Genomic DNA, 23,123 nt, shown 5'->3' on the forward strand with positions numbered 1-23,123 from the left:
CAAAATAGACATAGAACAATAATTAAAATGGAATAATCAAATATGCAAGTAATTCAATCTCCTAGTACTTTTAAACTAGTTCAAACCGGTAATTAATTATAATATTATTATAATAAATTTTATTTAATATATTGGATATATTTAGAGCCTTGGGTCCCACCAAAAAAAAAAAACTGTACGCAATAAACAAAATACGTAACGTAAGTTTTAATATTCAACTAAATGGAGCCAATTTATTCATTCATATTTTTTTATACTAGTGACTTGGACGATTTACTCACAGAAAGAAGGTAGCAACTCGGCGTGTACAGTGGTTGAAAGCACCTTGTGTGTAAAAGTGTGTGAAGAGGAAGCACTTTCCAAGGGCTCGAGGTCATACCCCAGGTACTTACTCACACATATAAACAGATAATATAATCATTTAAAAACATCATCGTTTATTAAAAAACTCCGAAATCCACAAAAAAGATAATTAATTACATCTACAAAAAAGTTTACGATGTATGAGCAGTAAATTGTTTTAGGAGAATACTTCGGAAAAGACGAAACAGCAGGCAAGTGGAACATGGCAGAAAAGAGAAGGAAGCAGGAACTGCTAAAAATAGTAATAGAGAAATTAAAATGATTTTACATAAATTAATATAACTAAATATGACATGTGATATACTGTTATGTAATAATTAAAAATAATAAATTTTAATTGAGTTTCTGCAATTTGAATGGAATTTGATTTGTTATTTAATCTTTCAGTAAATCAAAGTTATTAAAAATTTAACTAACTAATAGCATTTATATAATAATGTCTAAATATTTGTCTTAATACAACCACCTACACCCTTACTGCATTTGCTCTTAAATTTGGTGTAGTTTGAACATTTTCCTCGGTACCCTCTTGTGTTTCGGCAGCTCCATTCACACAAAATTCGAGATCATCTTTACAAAGTGCATGAAGATTGTTGTATTTGCTCGAGTTTCAAAAAACACGATTCTCTTTAGCTGATCCTGGGCAGCCTACACAAATACTGATATTTTTCGCTCGTCACAAACATCTTTCAGACATAAGCTCATATTGTATTTTCTATCAATGTCGTCGTGTTTCCTAGATTTTGCGGAACAATTATAATGTGGGTTTCATCAATGCAACCTAGATTATTACAATTTTAAAATTAGATCTCTTAATTGTTAACAAATTACCTTCAGCTTTAGTAAATCCAGATTTCTACTCGAAGAATTATTTTGACTGCATTTGGCCACTTCATATATTAAGATTTTAAAGAGCTCATATACATCGAGGCTTGTACAATCATAATCGAACCGATCACCTACATCTCTTAAACAGCACACCTCATGACTGAGTGAATTGGACGTGTTTCTTTGAGGTCTTAGAATATTTGCTACTAGATTTTCACCGTTATAAAAAAATAGTTTTGTTTGTGACTTGCCTGCCTCTTTTCGCGGCAAATTTGTTAAAATAGATTTAACTTAAATTAGAATTTCTTTGATCAATTAGCTGCTTCTCCGTTGCCTTTCTCCTTTTTCGGTTTTGCTTTTGCTTTTGGAGTTGAGTCAATGAAATGACAAGCAAGGTTTTAGCGCAGAAGACTACACATATCCACTGACAAGTGTTCCCAACTCTTTTCTAGCAGCGGTATGGCCTCTGAAAATAGTACGGGGTGTACACCAGATATTTTGGAGGAATTCTAAAATTTTGAGAACGCCTCAAAGAGACAAAAATGAAGAGTCCACTGCTGTTTTACCAACAAAAAATTGTAAAAATGCCGACCAAGCAAGCAAAGGGGTTCATATGGCAAAGAATCAAGTCGTATGGCAAGGCTTTTTTTGAGGAGGCTTGCACCTACTTGAGAATTACCATAGAATATAATATGAAACATAAAATTATAATATATCTGGTTTTTTACTCACTATAAGAATATTCAGTTCCCCGGGATGTGAATTTGCTTGAGTTAAAAAAAGAAATTAAACTATACAATAATCACTATTATTGAGCTCTATAGAACCGTTACAAATCCAGCCTCTCTAGCTTGCAATGCAATCGTTTTGTATTCTCGAATTAGATTAAGGTTTGACGGCAATCCACTAACTAATTGTAAGTCTGGGCAGTGATTAATCCGCTCCAGAATTGTATTCACCTGATATGAGGCGTTGTCAGCGTTAGGCAAAACTACACAAATTAGCGTGTGAAATACGATCGAAAGCAACTTCGATAAAAACAAAAATGCATATCCGAGAGGGTTTGGTATGGTACTCTGATAAAATAAGACTGTCCTACAGACTAATATATATGGCCTGTTTTTCGCAGACAGTGGAGGGGAATTCGAAGGATATCAGTATTTCTTATTTAAAAACGCTCTTTATAAGTATTATTTAGTATTTGTAAAAACTTGCCAGTTAACACAGTTTTGTGCTAAATTTTTACAGATAGTTTAAATTTCCATTATTCTCATAGCTCTTAATACCGATTGTAATGTGTACCACCCTTGTAATTAATTTTATCCCATATATATTGGTTGGTTTATGAGTAATCTTCAAACAACTGTTTTATTTATCATTGTTTATAAATTTACAACGGAATCATTTAATGACCATTATGTATTCCTCATAATCGCTACATGCTAACTGCATTATCATTTCTCTACTTCAACTGCCTTAGCAACCTTAGCAGAGTTCACAACCCATCTTAAACACGACCTGTTGTTGTCGGTATGACAGTTTTCGGCGCAGCATACAGAGTGGCCTCGAGCAATTACATATAATTATTATATTTTAAAGTCAAACAGATAAAAATAAAAATTTATGTTAATTAAGTGATTCATAACTTTTATCAAGTTATACGTTGATATCAGGTTTATAACGTATTTACCGTAAAGTATTTATGATTGTTTTAAATTTTTTCTTATTTCATAAGCTAATATTCTCGCCTTGAGCTCCAAGTTACAATAATATAATATTTAATTAACATGTATAAAATATTGTTGAAATCATTTATTTATTTTACTTTGGATTTCATTAAATACATTTCGCAAGCATAGACGTCTGAATCCGCTACTGAAACCACAAAAAGTTCAAATATAGCCAATTAGTTACTTTGCCTGATAACACCTACCACTATCAGTCACATACATACCAACTAGAATTTTTACTAATTATGGACATTGATAAGGTTATTAAAATTAATTAGTGAACACATATGCAGTGCATTAACTTTTAATTAAATTGCATTAGGTACAACGGAGGAACTTGATTTGTAAAATAATGAGTATAAAGAGATTAACAAAACACACAAAAATAAAATAATAAAAAATAAAACATTATTAAAAGCCAAGTAAGAAAGGGCTGAGTTCGGGTGTAACCGAACATTTGATAACCTCAGAATTGGCTGCAAGCAAAGCTGAAGCAAACTGCTAAGAGCTCAGCATGCCTACAGCAAAAGCAGGTCGGTCGATAATGCCTTCAACTTAGTAATGTCATGGGCCTTCAATAATGTGCGACCGGAGACTGTTATTAAGGTCCTCGAGGTGGAATCGCGTTCCCAGCAACTCATTTATTGTCGCCTTTGTGACAAAGCGACAGAACCGTCGTAGCAGTGTGGGGTAGTGCACCTGTAATAAGTGCTTACTGAAAGAACTCGAAGAGCGTTGCTGTCGGATGATAGCATACGCTGACGACGTTGCTATTATTGTATTGTAAAAGAAAAATTTATTACTACCGTCGACGAGCTAACTCTAGGATACCTCAACGTGATGTCCAACTGGGAGGTACGGCCTAGCCGTTAACCTAAATAAAACTGAAGTAGTTTTATTTACGTCCCTTTCCTCTCATTCGGAGGTTCACGCTTCCTTGGATAGGAAGTATTCATTAAGGAGAGGGTAAGACAGGCAGTAGCGCTGTGAGAATCACGAATGGGTCGACCGACGGAGGGAAGTTTTCAGCAAGCTCTTCGTAAAGTTTAGTTCTGGCCTACTGTATTAATGCTGTGTCTTTCAGGAAGTGCCTGCTATTAAGGCAGCAGTAGATGTATTGCTCAGAAGTGCAGCTTCTTTCTCGGAAGTGAACATTTCTTTCGTCAGTAGAGCGGCAATACTAGCTTTGAGCTCGCCCACTGTGCACTTAAAGTTAGTCAAGGAGTGTCTGTCCTCACTAGAAATAGCGAGATTCTTCTGGCTTACATAGATTAGAACGTAGAAAATCTACTGAACTAATTGCTCTCAGCAAGGTTCATCTTCTCACATGCGGTAAGGGTAAATGTCTTATTGGACGCCAATTATCAAAGTTGTATGGAGGAAGGTGAGGTTGAAACATACAAGCACTTTCTTCTCTATTGTTCAGCTTGTGCCAGACTGAGACTAAAAAATCTCGGCAGTCGTGCTCTTGACAACCAGGAGAGATAGCCAAAATGAATATTGTCGCGACAAGAAATTTGTTCAGGTTCAAAGCGCTTAGTCGGTAAAAAGTTGACTGAGTAGGTACTGGGTAGGTACTGGGGTTCACATGTTTGATACCTGGGGGCTTCTTATCCGCTTTCGACTAAGTTTAGACATGATATGGCATACCTTCTAGGCAATATTACTTATATAACCAAGTTTAGAAGGAGCCCATTTTGCTGTTTGCTAGTAAACTTCATAAAAATGTATTTTATGTATTCTCATTGCTATATATATAATATCACATCACACTTTCTTCCCGATTACGTTGCTTGATCGGTGATTGTTTAAAGTATAATTCTTATTGCGAAATTTATTATGGAAATTTGAAAACTTGGACGGATTCGAAGATCAGCTGCAATAATTATTACAATTATATATTTTTTTACGATTCTGCAAACCTTTATGAATTAAATTATTATAAAGTTAAGAGCGTGTTAAAATTAATAATTAAAATTAATTGAATAACCTTAATTAAAACATAAGGAATATCAACACTGGCAAATATTCTCAGTTTCGAAAATATTTATCTTTTCAACCGGATGCGTACTTAAGAGTTGCATTATTCGACTTCGAATAACAACTGTAATCTCTGCTCAAACAAGAGCCAATGCTCTCCACCATTGTCTTTGGGTGGGCAAAATAGAGCGAGCAAGTTCGTTTTACAGCGCCGCTTGTGTTGCGGAATTCGACTAACGGTGCATGTGTGCGGCAAACGGTTTGTGTGAGGGTAAGCGCCAACGACGAGCGGCGATTGCTTTGAATGCGAGTTTATGCCACACAGCAGCGTAATGCGATTCTCATTTAGTACGGTGCGTAAACCCCTCGCGAATGGAAGCCTTTTCGAACTGAGGCGCTGGTCAAACGCAGTGAACGTGACACCTAAGCACATATCATACCACTACAGCACAGCAAAGCACAACCAAGTGATTTTTTTTTGGTGAAGAGGAAAAATTAAATTTCACGCTAGTTGAATAAAAGATTGTGAAAAGGCCGAAATCAATGGATGAAAACGCATTGGAAATGTGCAACGAAGTGAAATTTAGCCGATTTTCAACACGAAAACGTGTGGAAGGATAGTGAAATTCGTTTTTAAAACGTCTAACTTTTTTTCGGCATTTGCTCGCTTTGGCTCTGGTTTTGTAAAGCGTGTAGTAGAGCAATTTCAACTGTAATATTGTAGTACTTTTATGCTAGAATTTTCGAAATCACCAAAATATGTGAAACGAGTGTGAAAAGTGAATTGTAAATTGGAAAAACGAAAGGAATGAAATTAAATTTCTAAAGCGAAATTCATTTAACAAAAACGCGAAGAAAAGTTGAGCAGAAAATACGAATGTGTGTGAAGCATGAAAAAGGCCATTAATTTTCGAAATAAATATCTTTCGGCAGTGATGTGAATACATATGAAAATTTGTGTGCGGAAATTTTGCTGGAGCATTGAATTGTAAGTCGTTTTCGTCGTTTTATTATATATTTCATACATATCGTTTCATTTCTTTTACTCGGCTGCTGCTGCTGCTGCTGCAGTGCAGCCCCACAATTCCGAATGAGAAAATCTCTGTACACCACAATTTCTTATGCGTCGGGCGAGTAAAGCAATGTTTTCGGGTTGGCAGGCAACAAAGCCAAGGGAACGGACATGCACATACATACAAACACATAAGTGTGTTTGCGAGTTAAACCCAACACGACATACTCGACTTCGTCTACGCTGGCTTCTTTTCGTAAGCGCCAACCGCGACCCCGCCGTTAGTCAGGCGTTGCTTCTGGGCCGAACGGCCGGTGGGGGTATGCTTGTAAGGGGCTGGTGCTGGCAGGTGTCCCATTAAGAACAGAGGCGCGCCGCTTTGTGCTGACAGTGTATGCCACAATTACATACACACACACACACACAAAGGTACATAAACAATTCGTAATATATTGACTGTGGGGAGGGTTGTAAGTTTCAAACCCCAAGGGCTGAAAACAAGTTAGGGAGCAAGCATGAAATGAAAAAGTACGCGTTCAATGAAAAACATTCGAAATTTGGCATTTTCGAATATTTCACAGATATTCGGCGAAAACGGAAGTAAACTGTTTTGGCATGCGGATTTTCGGAGATGCAGAGGCGCAACGGTAAAATAAAAAGCGAGTATAGGGGTGAGAGCGAATGCATAATGAGGATGATGCAGCTAAACGCGCGCAAGCACGTGAGCGAAGTTAGGTGTGCAGAAAGAGAGACAGAAGAAAGAAATGTATTAACAGTTAACTTTAGTGCGAGTGGGACGGTAGTTGTGTGTAAACATATTTACTACACATTGTGTGAGAGCGCAATGTTTTCTACTAACGAGAGCGCTTACGAGGGAGAACGCATACGAGCGAGAGCAGATACGAGTGAGAGCACGTACGAGCGAGTGTCCTTACATGCGAGCGCTGCGCTCCGAGAGTGCGCAATTTGGAGTGGGATTCAATGCAGGCGCACACACACACAGCCATCGTTATGTGTGCGTAAAGGCGCGCGTTCGGGAAAGCTCGATACTTACTTACTACTGAATGAGTCGTTGCATTATAATTGATTTCATGCTTTGACATTTCAAGGATTAAAAAAGGAGTCGACAATGTGCATATGTAACGGTGCCACAAATAAATGCGAGTATGATACTTTAGCGCCACCGTTGCGTATGTGCGTGTGTGTGTGTGTGTGCGTATTACATATTGCCATTGTGGGTAATAATTTACGGAATAAAATAAAGATATTTTATTTTAATGGCGCTGAAGCTGTTGCTTTGTTCACACCAAAAGCACAAAAAAGCAGTGGTAAGCGTGTAAAGGAGCTAGCGGGTAGCGATGTGGCGTGGCATACGCAATGCTGAGGACAACGGGCGAAATTGTGTGTGAAGTGTGATGGGTATGGCAGCGTGTAGAAGTGTGGCAAACAGGCACATAATTTTCGGGTTAGGGTGGGCGCACAAACACACAGACACAGCAAGGTCGTGTACAAGCATTGCTATTTGGCCGAGAAGATGTGTCCAAAAATACGCCTCCTACCAACGACTAACGGGAGCTCTTGTGCTCATAACGCTTGCTGCCAGCAGACCGCTAGAGGTAGTGTGATCGATGAGGCGGGGTGTTGAAGGAGTGCCGGAATATGCATACGTATCTATCAAGGCGCTGCAAAACAAAGCGCAAAAATGTAATAAGAATCAACTGTTCATTTGTGGACAAAAATATACGTTTATTATATAAATTATCAAGCTCTTAATGTGGCATTAGCAGGCGGAAGAGAATGGGAATGTAGTGTGCACGTAACTGTTGTTGGTGTAGTGTAGTGTAGCTGTGTGTAGTTGTGCTACTATGAATGCCAATACTAACAAAAGCAACAACAACAACCATCACTAACCACACCACTACCAATACCGTTACGCACTTGCGACCATATGCGCCTTTTCGACTATGCTCAGCTACTACACTGACACTACTACATATACAACTTTAACTACTACTACTACTACTATTACTACTACTATTATAACTAAAACTACAACAACAACAACTATGACTACAACTACTACCACCACTGTATACAATAAAATGCATGAATATGCCTACACATATACATACAGACATATATATATATAATAAAAACTAACAACGACCTGCCGAGGACAACTGCCATTATGTAGTGCGAGTACGTTACAATAACGGTTTATCGTAGTACTCATCTGCGAAAGTGGCGATGCTGCTGTATTCAAACAATATGGCCAAGTTTTTGACGATATGAACGACCTGAAGGATGGATGGACAATTGAATACACACACATGCACTCACACATACATATGCATATACTTACATATGTATGTATATACATATATTCAGCTTTGCGTGAATTTGTGTGCGCTTGTGGCCTTTACAAGTCCAGCATAATGACAGTTATAAATTTTTTCCCGCTTCCGCACACACACACACAAGCATACATAGCTTAATTTGTTATATATACATACACACACTTATATATGTACATATATCTAGCGTGTAGTAAAAAAATTCAAAGTTTCTCGCTTTTCGATAACTTTTCATGCGGTTTTAGTTTCTTCGCCCATTTTTGTCGTCGCCTTAACTTCGTATTGTCTTTGTTGCTGCCACTACTCTGCCTTGCCTTATTGACTGGCATCTTCAGTGGTGGTTTCAGCTTTGCCAACTATTTGCTCTGATTTTTTTCCAACGGCCTCAAAGTGCCAAAGTAAAAAAGTTCGATTGCACCTGAAATATTTTCGACTGTGGTCGTTTTATGGTCCCGCAAACCGCAAAACTGAAGTAATATGGCATTGTTTTTGTTTTTCGTAACTATTAAATCTCTTCGCCTATTATTATCCATTGCCAGCAACGTTTCTTGAATTATCATTTTTGTGTTGATGCGTTTTGAATATATTTACCACTTTACCGTAAATTTAGTTCACATTTTGTGCTTGCACTTCTTCAATTGTTTTGCTTCCGCTTTGAACGTTTTATGCGCACACACAAACATACATACATACAAATAAACCTGCGTACTTATCTATGCGCTGCTCCTTCGAGAGTGTCCTTCGTGGTGCAATGCACATTAACTTGCTGTTGCAACAACAACAGTAACAACAACAACACGTTTGAGCACAATGATAGTTACAACAATCATATGAATATGATATAAAAAGTTGTATATTATAAGCTATTGCTGTTTTTGTTGTTGTTTGTGTTTCAATTAAAACTTAAATTTCCCCAAGCAACTGAATGGAAATTGTGTGTGCGCCAGCATAGCGTAAGCGAGGTACTCAAGGTGGTCACCTCGGCTTTCGGTTTGTTGAGTTTGGTCCAGTTGGTTTTTGGTATTGTTGTTGGATGCAGCATGCCATGCCATTTGGGATATACTTTGTGCAAAATATTCTTATGAAAATAGATTTAAAGGTTTTCGTTTTATAACATCTTGCAGTTGTTTTTTTTTATTTATTTTTTGGTTGCGTTTGCATTGTGTGTTTCCTCGGTAATTTACTGCCGGGATTTAATTTGAAGAAATGTGTATATGTGGTGGTGTATTTCTTTTTTTTTTTTTCAATATTATTTCTTATATTGCTATATGTTTGGGTTGGGACGGTGAAGCGAATACTACTCACAAAATCTGCCCTTTGGTTCAACTCAAATTGTTAAGAATTTTGACAGGGTAATAGTAATCTCACAGGAATATTTATACTTATTCCTGCCATAAGTTCTGTTAAGGTTTAGCTTGTTATAAAAATATAAAAGAAGAAAATATTTGGTTATGCATATATTAAATGAGCGATGTACAGAATTTTATTTAAAATTGTCACATTTTGCTTTCACACAACCTTCAAACGAGTCGGCCATTGTTCAATAGCAGCGCGCATAGTTTCTATTGGTATTGACGAACAACGATTTTTTGAGACTCTTCAAATTTCTATGAGGTATACGACAGGCCAATGTTCTGCAATTCTGACCAGAAACTATTTATAATCCAATGAATTCAACTCTGTACTTCAGCACCAATGAAACCAGGAATTTTGCTTTTGAGCCACTACTGGGTGGTTTTTGTGTGCTGGCGTAGAATCTTGCTGGAAGATCCAATGCTTTCCATTCAAGAAAGTATTCCCTAAGTATTTTACCACGTCTTCTTAAACGTCTTGCTGGTGCACTTTCGAACGTGTTTTAAGCCATTTTACACAGAAGTGAAGAGATGTAACAATAAACTTCACATTAAACCATTACTACAGCTGGATGGTAACCACGTTGAACCCTTGGAATAACATTTTGAAAGTTTTTGCAAGAATAAGTATAATAAATTGCATGTTTCTTTGTTTTCGAGCTACTTAAGGTATATAATATTTGTTTGTGCTACTTTAAGTAAATGAAGCCATCTTGGAATCCATTAGAGCAATCTCTTGGAATAGTTTGATAGGAGACTAGTATGTTGTAGCCAGTTATTTACTTGATAACTGCTGGAAAGCTTTACTAAATTCTTTAGATGATAGAGGATGGCGTCTAATCTTTTAGTATAGTCGCTGGGATTATGTCTGAGTAACTAAATACTCGTACCTTTCGCCGTTTATTTTGGGTACTATGGCGAACCTTATACTGGCTTATTGTCATGCCATACACTACCATACACAGACCGACGAGTCTTTTGTAATACCAGATGAAGGTTCAGTTTAATTCGAGGCAAAAGTTACAACATACCGAATGTCAATAACTTATGTGAAGTTGAAGTGAGACTTGATATAATTTTAATATTTCATCAAGTAACTTGAGCTGCGAAACTCCTTAATATCTGAGATGTGTACCAGATAAGCCTGATTCCTTCGATCTTTTCGATCCTGTACGTGCTTAAGGCGTTCCATTTCACACTAATCCGTTATCAGCTCTTTCGAAAATTTCATTGTATATCGTTTTTAGCGACTTGCATATTTCCTGTACTGGTTCGTTAGCTAAGAGAATAACATCTTTGGCAATCTCATCTTGCCGTCGTTTTTTGGCAGCGACTATATCTACTGCCCCTGCTTCTTAGGACATCCTCTGCCGCAATGCCATGTGAGATTATTGTTTCAACTACCGCTGGGATATCGACGTACATATCGATAAGCAAAGACTTTTGCCTGGCAAATACTACAGTATTTCCGAAGATTGAAGACCTAGCTCTGCGCAATAGATTTTTTTGCCCACTGCAACAGCCGTTTTTGATCAGTTATACTTTCTAAAAGCTTTTATGGCTGTTTTATGTCTCTTAAAGAATAATAGCGTTAAATTAGTTGAGTTTTGTTGATAATACGTTGTTCTTTTGAAGGCTAGTAGATCTCTTTTTTTTCCAAGCAAGTTTGATTACAGGAATGCAACAAGGCATTAGCTAATGGATTTGGTTGATCCTGGAGTTAAATTTCATATATATTTCTGCTGGGCTCTTTTTCTTTCTTTACAATAGGAATACCAATATCTTTGTGCATGTACCATTGTGAACCGGTTATCGTTATAAAATTTTTTACCTGCAACCTTTGTATTATGTCAATGATATCCGTTTACAAACGGACTGTTTTGTCGCCCAAACCCGGTTTTTGGTTGCTGAGGGAACTATAAGGAAAGTCGAAGGAACCGTGCTGCTCGTGCTCGGATTTCATGCTTTGTGTTTTTGTTCGTAATTATTCGCTGCTAAGCAATTCGGCATTCCTTTTCAATTTGAAACTCTTTCCATTGCTGCAATTGCGTTCGGATTCAAATAAAGATTTACAATATGGTCGACAATTTGATTTTGATTTTCTACTTTTAGCATGTTATATGCAAATATAATAGAAAAGAAAAATTTTAGAAAAGGGTGTATGAGAATAAAAATTAGATAATCAAAAATTTTGCGTGCACCTCGTACAAGTGAATAATGTGATATGAAAACGAATGTAGAAATTGTCCCGATGAAGTTGGCGAACTCGTGTCGCTCGCGTGTACGCAACGAGCGACTCCAAGAGACAATTTGCCAACAATGAGCGACGACAGAGTCCGTGTGTGAACGTAGTCTAAGACAGCTGCATTTGTCATTATATCATTGAATTCGCTATGTTTTGATCAATATCTCTAGCAGAGTTGAATAGTTCTTGAGTGGGGTTATGTTTCGAAACTTAATTTGAAAATAACATCGATTATCATCAATATGGTGGATTAAAATTTTATATAAATATAATTTGTTCAGTTATCTTCGCTTTCAGCAATTATTCAGCTGGAAAGAATGCTAGCTGAATACGGCATTTTAAGCAAACATATCAAAAAATTTGCTATGAAGTTGAATTCTTATATCCAATTCATATATGGTAGCACTTTTGCTTCGCTTTGCGTTAGACATTTGTTTTGACAAAAAAGTTCGATGTACGCTTTAGTATGAGTTCGTTTACATTAAAAGTGTTCGGCGCGAAGTCAAGCAAAATGTTCGGCTTCTCTTTTCGTTTTATGCTTTGCTAAGCAACAGTCGCCAGTTTTATCAGTGAGAAATACAGAAAGCAAAGCCTTCATTGCGACATACCCTTTCCTTTCTGCGCTTCGTTGTTTCAGTATTCACTGTCACGCAAAGCCGTTGTATGTGAATGGGGATTTAGAATTTCTGGACTCTAAGTGCAGTTTTGTAAGATTTTCGTGCTCTACGAAGTATATTCCCTAAGGCAAAAGCATGATTTTAGAGTAATACTTAGGCACTGTGGGATATGTGTACTTCATATGTATGTAAAAAAATGTTGTTTAGTCAATTAATAAATAATTGAGAGCACTTCTGCTCATGTGCTTTATATATATATTATACATACTGTTCCTTATACTCATATTATATAATATATGCAGGCTTGCAGGGATTCTGTGCGTTCTTCTTTAGCTATATTTGTGTTTGCTTTGAATTTCATTGAAATATGCGCACCATGCGTTCATAAGCTATACTTACTATATGTACGTATGTATGTATATATGTAAATCTTAGCTTTAATGTGCCATTCTGCATGCGATTGCTGGTACATTCATCCTGTCCATAAATGTCTTTCCCACATATACCATATACATATATAAAATATACATACATGTAATGTATGTAAGTGTGAGAGTTTATTCGCATTTATCTTATATATGCCAGCACGTTTGTGACACTTTTATTGTAATGGAAATTATCATGCGATATCCGTTAGGATGTCCTCGGTCTCATCAACTAACGCAACCATATTCACACTCACTCTCAATTATCTACTTTATCACACTCACTTCATCTCTCCGACTCTCTTTCTCCTTCGTCCATGTGTGCTTTAAGTAGTTTTTGTTTTCAAATTGCATTCGTACGGTATAGAAAATATGCTTTTAGGGCGTTCCGTGCTGCATTTTTATCTTCTTCATAGTTTTTTACAGTGAGCTTTGGTATAATTTTTGATTAAGATTATACGTTTTTTGCTGTTTTATTGGTGGATATGCGAATATTAGAGTTGAATAGTGAAAAGTTTGCACTTTGCTTGTTTTGGTTGATGTGAGTATAGTTCCACTGTACACAATATGGATACTGATCTCCTATTTTCACTTTGCTATTAAGGAGTTAAGTTTAAAAATGTCAAGCATCATAAAGTTTTGAATCTCTAAAATTGAAAGTGTACATACATATGTATACACTTGAAATTAATTTATTACTAGCTTATATTTACTTTTTTATATTTACTAATTTTGAGAAGAACAGGAAAAAGTGGTATTTTTTCACTTCTTTTTATCCCCAATAATGACCAAAATGTTTCCATACTTAAGAGCGGTTATTGTAATCACAGTGGAAATATTTTCCATATTCGTTTTAAGCTTTGAGGCTCACTCAAATAATGAGCAATTTTTCTGCATTGAGTACTGCCGCTCGCAAGACCTTTATAATTTGACCAACTGGATTATCTTTCGAGTAAAAGTATAAGAAATTAATAAAGAGTTTGACAAGCAGTACCTCGTAGAAAAATTATTTGGGGTTTGAAATCGTTACTTCGTCGTGATGGTATAGAAATATGTCCATTGAAGCAGAAACACTCTTATTCATTGATTTTGTTATTTACCATGTTTTCCAACAACGGCCATTTTTAACTCAACTTGCTTCGTGGGATGACAACTGATATATTTAAGTTTAAACAAGAAAATAAATAAATTTCGGTTGCATATAATACTCCTCACAAATACAAAAGATTCCCTACACAAAACAAAATGATTTCATCCGTCAGTTTATATAGTAGCTATATACTATAATGAGTGTATCTGAACAATTTCTTCGGAGATTGTGCCGTTCCTTTGGGCAATAACCCATGAAAATAGCTTGTAAAATAAAAAAAGTTTTCCATACAAGGACATGATTCTGATAGTTCAGTTTGTACTGTATCTATATGCTATAGTGGTCCGATACCGGCGTTTCCGACAAATGAGCAGCTTCGTGAGAAGAAAAGGACCTTTACAAAACTTTATATCGATATGCCATAAACTGAAGTACTAGTTCGCGTACAAACAGACAGACAGACGGACACACGCGCATGGTTAAATCAACTTAACTAGTCACCCTGAGCACTTATATAATGAATACTAGAAGACTATAACACACGTTGAATGCAATTTTTCCGATTTTTAAGCTACATAGTTTTGCATACATAACATATACATATAAACTAGTAAATAGGTGGTTACATACCTCTGTTATAGCGCTGTGTGAAAAAGAATTTGCCTATTAAGCGGAGTACAAAACGAATATTATAACAAAAGGATATGTGGATATGAGCTGAGTCTCACATGAAGCACAAAGTATAATAGCTAATCTCGAAAGAGCAGCTAATCGTATTGTTAAGGGTAAGGTTTCGATCATTATCAGGCAGGTGTCATTGGGGTGTCCTTTTTATTGGAAAAAGACATACATTTTTATTTAAACTATTTAGATTTCAAACATTAACCACTTGCTTTCACTTTATAACACTTTTTTGATTTCACTTACGTCAAATTCATCCCACCCTAATGTTTAAATGCAATTACTAATACGTGTATATGCTTTTCATTTAAGCGCGTGTGGTTTTTTTGCGTATTTTTCTATGAGCTTCCTCCACAATCGCACTCCTGTCAATACAGGAATGCTAAAGCTAATGCACATGCGTGCAACGTGGTGCACATACAAACACATTCAAGTTGCGAGTTTCTATAGATGCTAGTATGCTTTTGCAGCCACTGCGCCTGAGGGTATGCAATACAAGTGCAGCGACTGGTCGTTGTATTTATAGGTATATGTGTTTATGACCATTTTCTAGGTCAACTTTTTTTATTGCGACGAATAAATGCTTATGTAAAGACACCATATGTATGGAAGTGTAAGCATATATTTACATATACTTGTATTGCTTATATATTATATAGTACAAGTTATGTGATTGTGGCAATTTCCGTCACTGCCCGATGTAGCGTTGCAGCGTGTGTGGAGGAACGAAAATAGTGATGAATTTATTAAATTCTAACAAATCAAAGGTTTTTTTTAATACTATATGTATTGACTTATATAAATCTTGGAATATATTTATCAATGCATCAGAAATAAATTTCTTTTTGAGGCGTTAAGTAATAGTGTTCTATATCACAATGAGCACGCCATCGACGATAGCAAAAAGAAAAAATGGGAGGAACTACGCGAGGATGTTAACAAAAACCCCTGGACACTTGGGCACTTGGGTAAAAAATATTAATGAAGAAACTCGGAGTTCGAGCAAAACCAACCTGACTTAACCGCTGCCAAAACGGATCACACCGTAAGCGTACTTTTCCCCACACATGAAAAAAGGTTTAATACTCCAGAACACCGGCAAGCTAAAGACTAATAAACCACCCGGCTCGGACGGGAAATCCTTAAAAAAATCGCAGTATTTTTGAATATGTACAACGCCTGCTTCGATGCCGGAATATTCTCTGAACCTTGGAAAAAACAACGGCTGCTAATCAGTAAGAGAAAAGGTGATCCCAACTTGCCATCAGAAAGGCTACTTAAACCCAGACTCGAAGCGGCCATCAACTAAGCTGGAGGACTCTCCCCTAAGCAACATGGCTTTATAGATGTAGAATCCGCACAGCGTAGATGCCATAAGTACAAAATAGTAGTTTTGCTGGCGACTCATCCATTTTCACACTGTCGGTAGTATTTTAGCTAAAATGGTTTGGGAGATATCTACAATAAACCTTTCAGAGGGCGGAAACCCACCCATTTTTTAAAAATGTTTAAGATGTTAAGACTTTCTATTTGTTGTGGACTTTGTGGGGTTATGGCTCAGAGCTGATCTGGTCGGAGTTCAGTTCATAATATCCTTTTTCTTTCTTATGGAGCTGCGAAATATAATTACCATCATTATGCTAGTGACAAATTCCGCAAAATCTGGTGGCGATTGTGAAAACTTTCCATTCAAAATTTGGTTCTGACAGTCATAACATCGAGGTTGAAGGCAATTTTATATCATGAAACCAGCTTCTGTATTCAAAATAATGACAGTTTTGAAATTCTATGTAAAATAAATTCTTGCTATTTGTAGATTAGTAGATAATTGAGAAGTACCTGAAATGACACTCTCGACAAATAAAATTAGAACACTCATCATAAACGTCAAAAAAAGGCAATAATTCTTAGAAGGAAAGAGTTTATTAAATATTTGTGAATAAAGACATCAGAAAGTATTCAGGTGTAACATGTAGAAGGTTGTAGTTGATAAAGTAGGTATCCCGTTCATTGATAAGATCAGATGGAAAGGTACTTTGCTTCACTTGTTGTTTGAAATTGGTTGTCAACTAAGAAGAAGAAAGGTGAGCCAAATTGTTCTCAAAATAGCTCAGGCGATAATAACAATAATTATTAAGTTGGAATAATTTTGGTATACTTTTTGGCTAAGTGGAAATGTTTTCCCAGCCTTAATTTGAGGTTGTATTTACAGATTAGCGGACTTGTATTTTAAGGCATTACTCCAATAGTTTTCAAAAGAAAATATGCTTCTTATACCCATTTAAATAGAAATTTATAATTATGGTTGGCAATACCGTGTCATTAGTAAGCACTATTTAAACGTGTAACTAAAAAAATCTTAGTTGATTGGTTGTTTGAAAAGGAACGCGCAGAAGACCGCAGGCGGCCGCACTTAAACAATCTTTAAGCCTGTTGTGCTCCCAGGTGATAGCCAAATTAAGCCTTATCCATCAACTAGGTAGATTTGGTAAAACACCAAATTTTTTTCCACACCAGCTGCTCAATGTTTCTTAAATTGAAGCATTAAGAGCCGTGTAATATATCATGTCTTACCCGGCTTATGGCTGGATATTCGCAAAGATAATGTTCCAGCATCTTGTTGTCCTCCGCGCATGCCATGAATTCCGCCGAATCCACTGTTCCAATTTTCAGAAATTGGAATCTTAAGAGTAGGTACCCTGTGAGGACCCCTACAATATTATATTATATTTTTGTGTGTTGTTAGCGTTCCGAGACCTGATGTCTTCCTCTCGGCTCCACTGTTTCAAACAACCCATGAAGGAGCTGAATGGTCTGTTCAGCTTGGGATAATTATGTTAACAGCTGCTCCCGAGCGGGCTAACTGCCCGTCTGAATTTTCGTTTTCTTCTATTCCTATATGCCTAGGTACCCAGATAATATTAACCGAGTTGCCTGCTGAGAGTCTAGTTTTTGCTTGCTTGCTAAACCTATCCCATTGAGACTTTGTACTGGGGCTATGGATAGCCTCAACTGCCGCTTGACTGTAGAATTAATATGGAAGTAAAATTATTTATGTACAAAATGAAAAAAAAAATAATAAAAAAAATGTATAAGTATGCGAATGCTAAGAGCTTAAAATGTTGACCGTAAGAGACAGATGCCAAAACAATCACAGAAGATCTAGATCTTCTCAAAATCTCAAAGACCCGTACAAAACCTTTTTAGAATAGTTCATAGAGGAATGTCAGCATGCGCTTAAAACAAAGACACCGTACATTTCTACTACACTACAAGACAACAGAATTTTCTCCAAATTTTAATCTGTTTCACAGTTGCTGCCAATAACTTTGTGCTGTGAAATTTGCTTTAAATTTTTTTTTGTAAATTATTGAAATTCCTAAAAATAAATAATAATATATAATCCAAAGAACATTAACTGCATCTGTCATATTATTCCAATAAAAATTGTAAACATTAATCAATTTTTAGTGCACAATTCCTGAGAAACTTGAAATCAACTGAAATCCAATTTATTTTTCATTTTTCTATTTGCAGTTTCACCGCTGGTACGCAGTACACCCACTAAACTAAAACAAATTACATGTCTCTAAATGATTATAAATCAACTAAAAACACATATCGGTTTATACAATAATATTATATATTAAAAACATTAAACACACATATACATATATATAAGAACTAAAGTAAAATTAGTGAAAATATTTTCGAACCTTTTTGCTGAATGTTTCTTAAAAATATGGGCAAAAAGCGAGTGGGTCAAGTGCTGACATCTAATTGGGTACAACAGTCCAAGGATTACAGCATGGCGAGCAGGTGTGCGTAAATTACAACTCGACAAAACATACATAAGTTTATAAAGTGTGATTTGAAGTGTGAGTGTGAAAATTATTAGAGGAAAATATAAAGCACATAAGCGAATATATGCGTATTTGTGCTCAGTTGAAGGCGTTGAATAAAAAAATACCTTGAAAACACAGTGTAAAACACATAAAAACCGCACAAGTGCAACAACAAAGAAAAAAACACAACAAACACCAACCGCAATACCACCCGCTGTGCAACTAAATATGAAAATTACACAGTTCACTCGTTCACATTTTTCGCTAGTTTGCTGCATGTGAATGGTCGCGCACACATTTAACTCACATTTACGCATTACGTATACGCACCGGTGAGCGTGGCATTACAGATGGGCCAGTGCGTGTCGAGTGACAAAAGGTAGATAATAAACAACGTAAGAACAATAAAAACAATCAAATAAACAGCAGGCCAATAAAAATACAATAAAATAGCCAACAACAACAACAAATAACAACAGCTAACTAATTATCTACAACCGTGTATGCCTAGTGTTGGATAATGACAAAAATTGTCCAACAACAAGCATAACACGTAGCAAGCAACGATAAATTGAAAGCAAAAACAACAACAGCAACAATTAGCCGCTAAATACACAACAAAACATCATCAGCAACGCTTACACGCGCTCGGTGTCCGAAAGGCCTACTGTCTATGAAAACAAAGCAACAATAAGAGGCCGTAAATAAAGCGTCAAAAGCAATTTGCCAAAACTATAAAAAGCGCATATCGCGAAAGCGCCAACTGACAACAACAAAAAAAAACAATATAAACATACATAAATATTGCAAAAATAGTGTTGTAGCGCATATATTTAAATTATCAAAACAAAAAAAACAACAAAAAAGCCAGAAGTCATATTCACACACAAACACTTCCGCTTTCGCCGCGACACGCGACGCTACGTCCTCATAATGGAGCGCAAACATTTGGGCGCTTTGGCGCTTTGCTTGTTTGTTTTGCTGTTTAAGCTAAATATTTTCGCTGTGGTCGCCGAACAAGATGAGGATATACCACATAATGAGTAAGTTTGTTATAAATTCATATCTATTGTTCTATTATTTACTTATGTTAATATAATTTGACTGGTTTTGTTGTGTATGATTTGATGATTGAAAAAATTTTAAAATAATTATTGCGAAAATTAATACTTATAAATATAAATGGAGTACACACACATACATATTCTAATTTGACTCATTTATCATGTACGGAAATATTTATTATAAGAAACCTAATTAATGTTTTATTTACATCTACATATTTAATCTGATACATTTGGCAACCCTTTTTTAAAATATTTAGAGCTGTAAGGACTCGTTAAGTTTGAAGACTACATTACATTTTTGATAAAAATAAATTTAAAAAATTTGAAACTGGTGGCAACACTCATTCAAAATGCACCTAAGTGGTTTTTTATATGCTTTATTCTTATATTGTAATAATGTCATAATTTAATCAAATAAATTTATTTATCAAAAGATTTGAAACAGGTGGTAACATTATTTGAGAATATTTAAGTATTAAATTTTGACTTAAACATTTCAAATTAGAGGCAACACTTCTCAAACACTTCGACAAAATAACAAAACTTGCATTTTTTGCTACGCTTATTTTAATTTTGCATTTTTAACAAATTATTTTAAATATTTTTAATTTAATGTCCATGTTATAAAAGTTATAAATTATTTTTCGTTTAACATTTTCAACAGTTAGCAACCTTTCACTAAAATTATTTTCACTTATAAGCTTTTTTGAACATCTTCAGTTTGATATCTGTGCGATAGATTGAATCAATTTTTCAAAGATTCGAGTTATAGGGCATATAAGACTCCTATGTACGAGGAAACGAGCATATTGGAGCGAGCCAAATATCATATAATCTGTCGAATTGAAAGAAGTACTTTTATCTTGTTAATATTATATAAATATCTATGATAATATATCAAAATGTGCATCCAAAGATTCAAGATAAAGTTATAATTGAACCAGGTCAATTTATCGACTGATCGGACCCATTTAGCATAGAAATCACTAAATATGAGATTCCATAATGATACAAAAATTTTTATATTAGTTTATGAACGTTAAAGTTTTCCAAAAAGTGGAGGTGGCAGCACCTATTGCTAAACTTTCTAAATGAGACACACTAAAGTCAAATTTTTTGTTTAATAAATTCAGATAGTTTGAAAAATGACGTAAATCCAAGTCTATCCTTAATTACTTGCATTTAAAAGTTTATAGCCAGCGTTCATTGGCTTTTTAGCGAATGGACTCTAGATTTCCATATACTTGTATATGTATATGTAAATATTCTTCTCTGAAAACAAGTAATACTTATCAAGCTCCTTAAGAGGTTAGCGGCCTTTAAAATATAAGTACAAAAATTATTTTGAATACAAAAGAAGCTGAAGCTATACCTAATATTTGTATACTGTTCGAATCAAGTTTTTGACAGACAAAAAAGAACGTATGCATACATAACCCTTGCTACTACTTTATGCCTAGTACTTCCGCTTGGAAGATGCTGTCTGAATTTGGTAGACGGATAAAGAGAGAGAGAGATGTCAAAATCAAACTTTGGACCCGTTTGTATAGATTGAGTTAGTGTTCTCCACCCCTACTAAGCCTCTTCTCCATTCACATGTAGAAGCTATCCTCACCGGGAAATCAAACCTTGTGAGAGAATTGTCTGATTTATTTACATCTGTGAGCTGATTGAGGATATTTATATAATATGATATGACATAATCCTTTCGCTTCCAACCACCTAACACCTTAATTCTTAAATCAGAAAAAGCTGCTACTGAAAACTTTTATGGGCAGTTGATGCAGAAGCATACTAAGCGCATCAGTCGGAATGATTTAATAGCTCCGATAACTCCTACACAGTCTGCTCTCTGTATTCCATTTAATTTCTTGATGTATGTAATATAGCGTATCTTTAATGCTGGCCATCGAAGCAGTGCTCCATATGTAGGAAATGGTCTAATGACCGCCGCATACATTCACATGACTATAATATATATATATATATACTATAATATATATATATATACACTATAATATATATATATATATATGTGCGTATATGGTATACCAAAGGTTGTGGGTTACACTTATGGTTTAAAAAAATTAACCGTTTATAAGTAAGTATTTGAATAGTTCAGAAATTAATTTTTCGCAAATTAATGCTTGATTAATATTGGGTAAGATAAGAGTTATTACATCGTCTCCACTTCGATATTAGGTTTCACAATTTCCGTTCATATAATTTTGTATAATTATCAAAGAAGAAGCTAAATAATTTCTAATAAAATGTTGCTATCTAATTATTCTAAATTTTATATGCACAACTACATATATATGCATGTATATTATGTACGCATTACATCTTATAAATATTTTATATGTGCTGTCAACTTAGCTGAACTCCAAAAGTAAACTTCTTACGTATTTGTTCAAAAGAATTTAGAGCAAGAATCAGTGATGTGGAAAATTGTTATATTTATAAGCGCATATTTTGGCAATCTTTATAGCACATCCTCATATGAAAATATATTTGAACATAGTCTACTTATCATCTACCATATAAATATATAAAAGATGTTTGAATATGTAAGTATTGAATATGTATATGGTATATACATAGTAAAACAGCACATACGCGCGGTAAGTGCCCTGTGAGAAAATTTGGGCGCAAGTCAAGAAAATTAACGTCGTTAGCGGTAAGCATTCTCTCACCTATTCGCGACAAAACTTGGTAGAGATGTGAAAAAATATATCCACAATTTTCAAATAAATTATTCCTATTCAAACAAAGTATCGCGTCGATTGGTCGAGAGAAATGTTAAAAAAAAAATACGATGGCGGTGCTTTACAAAACGTCTTTGACATCGTGACAGCTCATGAATCGTGGTTGCCGCTTTTTTTTTTGGAAAAACTGGACATGTCGCAGCCATACCACTACAACACTCTGAGCAGTAAAATACAAACATTTGTTGATGAGTTATCCACCACAAATAAGGAGGTCAACGTTTTTCAACACCTGAAGGGGCGGTTGCTGCGTTCAGAGTGCATGGTTTGGAGATACCTGAATCAGAGTAGCAAAAGCGCTTCGACAATTGATTAAAACGCATACAAAAGTGTAGAGATCTTTATGGAGAATAATTTTCGGAAACAACAAGGCGATTTTCGATTATTAAAATCGTTATCCCGTCAAAATCATTATGCATTTTGAAATTTATTTAACAAATGAAAGGTTCTACAAATTTGGAGTCCGTCAAATTGCTAATGCATAAAAGAGCTTGTCTACACGGCAGAATTTATTTTCCAAAGTGCTTTTCGCACACATTCTTTTTTTTTCATATATATTATTTTATATTTACATACCATATGTACATAAATATGTGTGGTAGTAATTCAGACGTTGACTTTCGTCGAATACTCGTAGTTCAATAGCTCAAAAACTGAGAGATGAGCATTGACTACATGTGCGCAATTTTGGTTGACTCCCGACACGTGCCTATGTAAAAACTGATGTTCTTATTTTTATATATGTACATATAGACGAGATACTTAG

At 35.4% G+C, this 23,123-nt stretch overlaps 1 protein-coding gene across 3 annotated transcripts in view; it reads left to right on the plus strand.

Moving 5' to 3' along the window:
- The first annotated feature begins 5,263 nt into the window (after positions 1 to 5,263).
- Positions 5,264 to 23,123, plus strand: part of stol (voltage-dependent calcium channel subunit stolid) — a 91,974-nt gene continuing 74,114 nt past the window's right edge. For all 3 annotated transcript variants that reach the window (XM_014239928.3, XM_070106906.1, XM_014239929.3), the window contains exons 1-2: positions 5,264 to 5,889; positions 18,215 to 19,565. In XM_014239928.3, the coding sequence (XP_014095403.1) occupies positions 19,456 to 19,565 (110 nt within the window). In that variant the 5' untranslated portion in view covers positions 5,264 to 5,889; positions 18,215 to 19,455. The remainder of the gene's footprint in view (positions 5,890 to 18,214; positions 19,566 to 23,123) is intronic.

This window comes from Bactrocera oleae, chromosome 3 (genome assembly GCF_042242935.1).
Source record: "Bactrocera oleae isolate idBacOlea1 chromosome 3, idBacOlea1, whole genome shotgun sequence".
Classification (NCBI taxonomy): Eukaryota; Metazoa; Arthropoda; class Insecta; order Diptera; family Tephritidae; genus Bactrocera; species Bactrocera oleae.